We start from the raw sequence: 7,485 nt of genomic DNA on the forward strand, positions 1-7,485 counted from the left end.
AAAAAAAAAAAAAAAAGAAAAAACATACATGCTTCGGCCGGCCCGGTGGCGCACTGCTACAGTGCGCCGCTTGGGAGCGCAGCGGCGCTCCCGCTGAGGGTTCGGATCCCACATACAGACCGGTTCCCGCTCACTGGCTGAGCGAGGTGCGGGCGCGATGCCAAGGGTTGCGATCCCGTTGCCGGTCCCGGTCCGGTAAGGGCGCAACACTGAGGGTTGCGATCCGTTGCCGGACACGAAAAAAAAAAAGAAAAAAAGCACAGAACTCCCATCAGTGAACACATATGCCAAGAAAAAGCCTTGGCCATACAATAAAAATTTGGAGGAGTACATACTTATACATTTTAAGTTAAAATAAAATACTTAAGTAGGCTATATATGATATTATCTACTTTAATTGACTGATTTTAAAAAAATAGCTGCCCTACTATGCCAGTCCAGCTGTGTTAGGTATGGGGGAGTCTACTGTAATTATAAACTGTGATAAGAGTTAGAAAGTGCTATGAGTCAAATGTGCCCCCCAAAAGTTCATGTATTGGAAACTTGACCTCTATTGTAACAGTGTTAAAAGGGTAGAAATCTAATTATGGTATTTGAAAGGTGGGGCCTTTAATAGGTGATTGGATTATGAGGACTGTGCCCTCATGAACGGGTTGACTAGTTCACAGAGTAATGAGCTGATGGTTTTATGGGTTGTCATGGGTGTGGTTCTGAGGCTTCTGTGGCTTTATAAGGAGAGTGAGTGACAAAGTTAGCTCTCTTGCTCTTGTAATTCTCGCCATGTGATATCCTGGTTACCAGGACATTGCATTGCTATAGAGAGTTACCACCAAAAGGCCCTCAACAGATACACCCCTTGAACTGTAGACTTCCCAGCCTCCAAAACTGTAAGAAATAAATTTTATTTTTTTGTAAATTACCCAGTTTCAGATATCCTGTTATAAGCAACAGAAACAGAGAAATACAGAAAGAAGAACAAGCAGGGCACAGTGAGAGAGTAACAAGGGGTGGTGTGTACTTGGTGGGTAATGTGGGATGTCAGACACAGCAAATAAACAACTTTGAACAAAAAGCACAAGATTTTTATCATATAGTCCACGAATTAGTAGTTTCATGGAAAGTTATATGAGTTAGTCCCCAACAGCGAGTCATAACCTTTAAAATGCAAATACATATAAACTACAGTAATCTAAAATGTATTAAAATCAAGGTATTGCAAATAATTGGTCTTGAGAACAGAAGACAATACTAGATTGCCATTTGCTGCAATAATGTAAAAAAGGTTCTTTCTGTACAGAATCTATTGTGATATTTTTCCTCAAGTGAATAAATCTCAAGCTTGAGTTCAAGTCATGACACTGTTTGAAAACTATTCTCCTAGAAAGGCTACCTGGGCAGGACTGTGCAAAATGGATTAGTGAAGAAGACCTCAAAGGCAAGATAAGACTAGTACAATTGTACTGGTGAGAGATAATGAGGCTTAATTTTAGGAAACGGCTATGGATATAGAGAAGAGGGAATGGACTCAAGAGATATTTAAGAGATAAGGGGCTGGCTGGTTAGCTCAGAGTGCAGCCTTATAACACCAAGGTCATAGGTTCAGATCCCTGTACCGGCCACACACACACACACACTCCCTCTCTCTCTCTCACATACTCTTAGGAGATAGACCAATGGTTCTTGATGACCAAGCAGATGAGAGGGCACAAAGAGCCTATGATGATTCCTAGATTTCTATCCTGAGTTATTTACCTACAACTATTCATTAATTTCCTCTGAGAATAAAATCCTGTACATTATACTCTTTATGTGAAAATTGATCCAACTGAAAGTTAATTAGATCAAAATCAACCTAAGACTAAGATGAGAATATTAAGCAGAAGAAAGGCTCAGAGACCGAACCAAAAAACAGAGCAGTGGCCTCAGTACAGGTGGATAAAAGGACTCGGGGGCCATGAATACTTCTTGCCTGGTAACTATTTTCTAGTCAAGTAACTTTACTTTCAAGTGGATATTTACATTATTCAACTGTGTGGCCTCCAAATTAGTAATTTCTCAAAGAATATCAAAAAGTGATTCCACAAAATATTAAAACTAAATGTGCAATATTTAAATAAATTATTTACAAACTGAAATAGATAAACACAAAAAAATCATAGGAAAGACATCTACTTTCTTTCTGCCTCTTTAATAAGACCATGACTATTTAATTCAATAAATATTTTGGTCACTCAGCAAGTATTTAGTGAGCATCTACTAAACATTATAAGAAGGGGTATATGTTATAAAACATACCGGCTCCTACGGAGTTCATATTCTACTGCATGGAGACAGACAATGACTAAATATTCACAGCATCAGGTTAATGGCTCCCTAGCACTTCTAAAGTCTCAGATGACATGAATCCAAAGTCCTTCGAACTCTGGCTCCTACTCATCTTATCATTCATGTTACTATACTAACTTCACTCACTAACTAGAGAGCTCACTGTTCCAAGCATTGTCCTGCATTTTCTCAATTTCCTACCATACTATCAGGAAACCATCTTCTATTCACTTAAAAATGCTACTGATCCTGCTAAGGCTCACTTCAAGAGCCACTGCTTTCTACAAGCAGATACCTCCCAGTTAAAAGTGACATCTCTTCCTTCTATGAACCCCTAAAGCATTAACAAGTCTTATGATACTAATTATACTGTGCTGTGCACTAAAATACCTTTGTCACAACTGACTAAATGCTTTCACACTCAGGGCAGGCTTCACAGACATGCAACCTGTGCCACCTTTGGTTTAATGCCCTGGTGTCACAGACTTGAAATGCTTAATAAATTTTGAACCAGGGCCCCTGTGTTTTCCTTTTGCACTGGGTCCTGCAAATTATGTAGATACTCCCGTTCATTAAATGTCTCACAAAAACCTCAGTCAAAAAAAAATCATGGAAAGTAGGGAAGGTATTATAATCCCATTTTTTAAAAAAAAGAGATCTTAATTTCTATAAATTCTGGGTATGGGCTGCCAAACAGGGACAACTGATCTTCCTCTCTGGATTAAAAAGATAAAAGTAAGCCAAGTCAGCCCCAAAATAAATCCTCACATATATGGTCAAATGGTTTTTGACCAGGGTGCCAAGACCACTCAATGGGGAAAGGGACAGTCTCTTCAACAAATGATGCTGGGAGAACTGGATACCCACATGCAAAAGAATAAGTTAAACTCTTATCTTATACCACATACAAAAATTAACTCGAAATGGATTAAAGATCTAAACATAAGACCTAAAACTATAAAACTGCTAGAAGAAAACACAAGGATTGAACTTGGCAATGATTTCTTGGGTATAACACCAAAAACACAGGCAACAGAAGCAAAAATAAACAAATAGGATGACACCAAACTTAAAAACTTTTGTGCATCAAAGGCACACAGTCAACAGAGTGAAAGGCAATATATGGAATGGGAAAAAATATTTGCAAATCGTATATCTGATAAGAGGTTAATATCCAGAATATATAAAAAACTCATATAACTCAACAACAAAACATCAAACACCCCAACTGAGAGTCTTTTTTTCCTCCTGACACCAAATACATGGTATCTTTTCCAACACCACTTCTCCAACTCTCTGGACACCGACTGGATATCCAACAATTCAATTCAATTCTAACATTAATCATCTGGAGTTAGCATCACCACAGATTTAAGGATTCCATCTCACAAGACTGCTCCACTTGGGACACCAGTTGTGAGTACTGAGCCTCTCATACTTGTAACCAACCAGCTACAAATCGAGGGGTTCCCAAGACTTACTCCTCAGGTTCAATAATTTGCTAGAAAGGCTCACAGAACTCAGCAAAGTGCTTTACTTACCATGGCCAATTTACTGTAAAGGATACAACTTAGGAACAGCTAAATGGACAAGATGCATAGAGAGGTGGGAGAGGTGCAGAGTTTCTATATCCTTACTTGGCATAACACCCTCCTGGTACCTTGATGTGTTCACCAACTCAGAAGCTCTCTGAATCCATTATATAGGTGTTTTCATGGAGGATTCATTACATAGGTATGATTAAACCATTGGCTACTGGGGAATGAACTCAATCTTCAGCCCCTCTCTGTTCCCCTCTAATCATATGGTTGGTTCTTCTGGTCATAAGGCCCTATCCTGAAGCTATTTAGGGGCCCACCAACAGTCACCTTATTAGCATAAACTCATGGTTGAATGGGGCTTATTAAGAATAACAAAAAACAATACCACTCAGAAAATTCCAACGGTTTTAGGAGCCAAGCCAGGAACCAGGGAGAAAGACGACATATATTTTTCATTATAACACAAAAAGAACTCCGACAACCCAAGAACAAAAAGTCAAGTAACTCAATTAAAAAATGGGCACAGGACTTGAGTAGACATTTCTACAAAGATGATATGCTAACAAGAATATGAGAAGATGTTCAACATCACTAATCACCGGAGAAATGCAAACCAAAATCACAATGAGATTATCACCTCACATCCGTCAGGATGGCTACTATCATAAAAAGGAAATTACAAGCATTGTTGAAGATGTGGAGAAATTGGAACCTCTGTGTACCGTTCATGGGACTGTAAATGTTAAAACTGCTATGGAAAACTGTATTGAGGTCCCTGAAAAAAATAAACAGAACTACATATGATCCAGCAATGCCGTTCTGGATATATATCCAAAAGAATTGAAAGCAGGCTCTCAAAGAGATATTTGCATTTCCATGTTCACAGAAGCACTATTTACAATAGCCAAGAGGTGGAAGCAACCCAAGTGTCCATTAACAGATGAATGGATAAACACAATGTGATATACACAAAGGAATATTATTCAGCCAAAAAAATAAATAAATAAGGAAATCAAGTCATATGCTACATCATGGGTGAATTTTGAGGACATTATACTAAGTGAAATAAGCCAGTCACAAAAAGATAAGTACTGTACAATGACTGCACTTATATGAAATATTTAAAGTTGTCAAATCCTTAGAACCAGAAAGTAGAATGGTGGTTACAAGAAGCTGGGGGAAGGAGATAAGGGGAGTTCATTTAATGGGTATAATGTCAGGTTTTCAACATAAAAAAGTTGTGGAGATCTGTTTCACAACAATGCGAATATACCTAACACTACTGAACTCACACTTAAAATGATTAAGATGGTAAATTTTATGTTACGCATTTTTTACTACAATAAAAAAACCACCAACTCAAAAGCCTGACTATATTCTTCATAGCATTACTTTGTGCTAAAATAACCTGTTAGAGGATATATGGACCACAAGACAAATATCAAAATATAAAGACATTTTACACTCAGAAAACCTTGTTACCTGCAATAAATCCAATTACCAGATCTTTTCCAGTAGTAGAATGTTGACCTTTGACCCAGATTGCTTTGAGGCTATTAAAAGTGTAGAAATAGACAAAGTTGGAGCAGCAGAGACTGGAAATAACTGGAAACCACCCTCGATATGGTGCCAAACTAGGGAAAAACACAACAAGCAAAGTAAAAGTCATGGACAAAAGCCATCAGAAATTGGCAGAGAAGTTCTAGAAAAGCCTGATCATCCATCTCAAGATTCACTCTTACACTACAATGGACTCCAAACTGTACACATACCTTATATTCTGAAGTATGTCCAGATCAAAATATCTTTTCTAGCATTAATGATACCAAAGAAACAACACAAAGTCAATAATTGATTTACTGATTTTTCTTCCTCAATTTCCTTTAGTATCATTACTATGTAAAACTGGAGACAATTTCCTCATGACTCGTAGTTGATATAGCATCATTCGTGTTTTATTACAGGACAAGAACATTAAAAATGAAGTAATTATAGAAAATAAGTGCAAAAACAAAAAAAATGAAGGGGGCATGTCAGAAGGGTATAGGAACCAGACTGAAAGGCCAAACCTAGGATAATTTGAACACCAAACTAATTAAGTACGGTAATCAATTGTAAACATCTGAAAAAATATGAATTTGAGTCCATACCAATAATAAATTAATTAATTAATAAATAAGAGTGAAGGTGAGGCTCCTGCTTACAGTAGAATGCCAAGACTGGTAAATGTGGAGGCAATGCTGGAGTTGGAAAATCATCATTTTGCAACTTCATGGTAAATTTAGGGGAGCAATTTTGATGAGGAGCAGGGTATTTGCATATCTTAAAGTATCTACTCATACATTGCATATAGTTGCAAGGGAAGAAAAAAATAACTATACAGTAACTAAATCGAATTTAAGAAATCATAATTAACCAATGAAGGGCACGTGGACAATATGTGACTCCAGATGTGATACCCTGAGAAAGACACAATATCATCAATGCTGAGAATGCATAACCTCAATCTAATCATAAAGAAACATGAAGCAAACTTAAAATGAGAAGCATTTTATTTAAAAATAAAGTGTGTGGGGGGTACTGTATTCTTTAAAAGTGTCAATGTCATAGGGGTAAAAGGCTTTGATGTATATAACTTTTTCTCATGTAATTTTAAAAATTTATGTGTGTGGGGTGTGTGTGTGTAATAAGGAGTAGCAGGAGGGAGTGAGAGAGCATCTGGTGTGTGTGTGTGTGTGTGTGTATAATAAAGAGAAGTGGGAATGAGGGAGAGTGCATGAGCACAAACAGGAAAACACATGGGAAAAATTGTTAACAACAGACGAATCTGGGTAAAGCATATACTGGTGTTCTTTGTACTAATTTCAGTTTTGCAACTTTTTGTAAATTTGAAATTATTTCCAAATAAAAAAAAAATTTTCAAAGGTATATAATCTGTCTGAATGCATCTGATAGGAATGAACTAAACAAATATTATGTTCTTCAGTTTACTGTACATAAAACAAAGCACTGGTTTCATAGAAGACTCCATAATCAAGAACAAATGGCTAATCGCAGGTCTTTAAGGAATTGAAAACAATCATGTATTTACTAGTCAGGTAATTACAAATCCACAACACTATAAGACAATAAGAATGGACAGCGAGTGTAGGTGTATTGGAGGCACATTAATCTCCTAACAAGTTGCTTTGTGTAACAAATACGAACTGTAGTAGTACTCACAGGCCTTCTTCTTTAATGATCTCCAGGAGCACCATGTGTGTAGTTTTGGACTTTCTTTTCTCATCAACTACAAGATCAAAGAGTATATGTTTACTAAAGCCTTTGAGAATTACTATCTTCAGCATCAGCAAGTTTCTCTGAAATGCCATTTGCCTCACCTGAACAATGTCATCCTACTCTTTGAGCTCCCTAGTTTATCTCAGAACTTAATGATCCTCTTGTGTGACCATGTGCTAACTTCCTAACTGTAGATTCCTTGGATTTCATCTGTTATACATGAACCATGAAGCATTTTAGTTTGATTCCTAATTTCCAAAGTAAAAGATGTCACAGGAGAAATTTATTTCTTATATTTCATAATATTCTCTTTTTTTCAAAGCAATATATATATATATAT

At 36.9% G+C, this 7,485-nt stretch overlaps 1 protein-coding gene across 1 annotated transcript in view; it reads right to left on the minus strand.

Annotated features, from left to right (window-relative positions):
* SLC25A17 (solute carrier family 25 (mitochondrial carrier; peroxisomal membrane protein, 34kDa), member 17) overlaps window positions 1–7,485 on the minus strand; it is a 56,938-nt gene that overhangs the window by 17,251 nt on the left and 32,202 nt on the right. The window contains exons 3-4 of the mRNA XM_008566686.1: window positions 7,089–7,155; window positions 5,349–5,500 (exon numbers count right to left, since the gene is read on the minus strand). Coding sequence (XP_008564908.1) covers window positions 5,349–5,500; window positions 7,089–7,155 — 219 coding nt within the window. The remainder of the gene's footprint in view (window positions 1–5,348; window positions 5,501–7,088; window positions 7,156–7,485) is intronic.

The sequence above is a fragment of the Galeopterus variegatus genome, unplaced genomic scaffold, assembly GCF_000696425.1.
Source record: "Galeopterus variegatus unplaced genomic scaffold, G_variegatus-3.0.2 Scaffold262, whole genome shotgun sequence".
In the NCBI taxonomy this organism is placed as follows: Eukaryota; Metazoa; Chordata; class Mammalia; order Dermoptera; family Cynocephalidae; genus Galeopterus; species Galeopterus variegatus.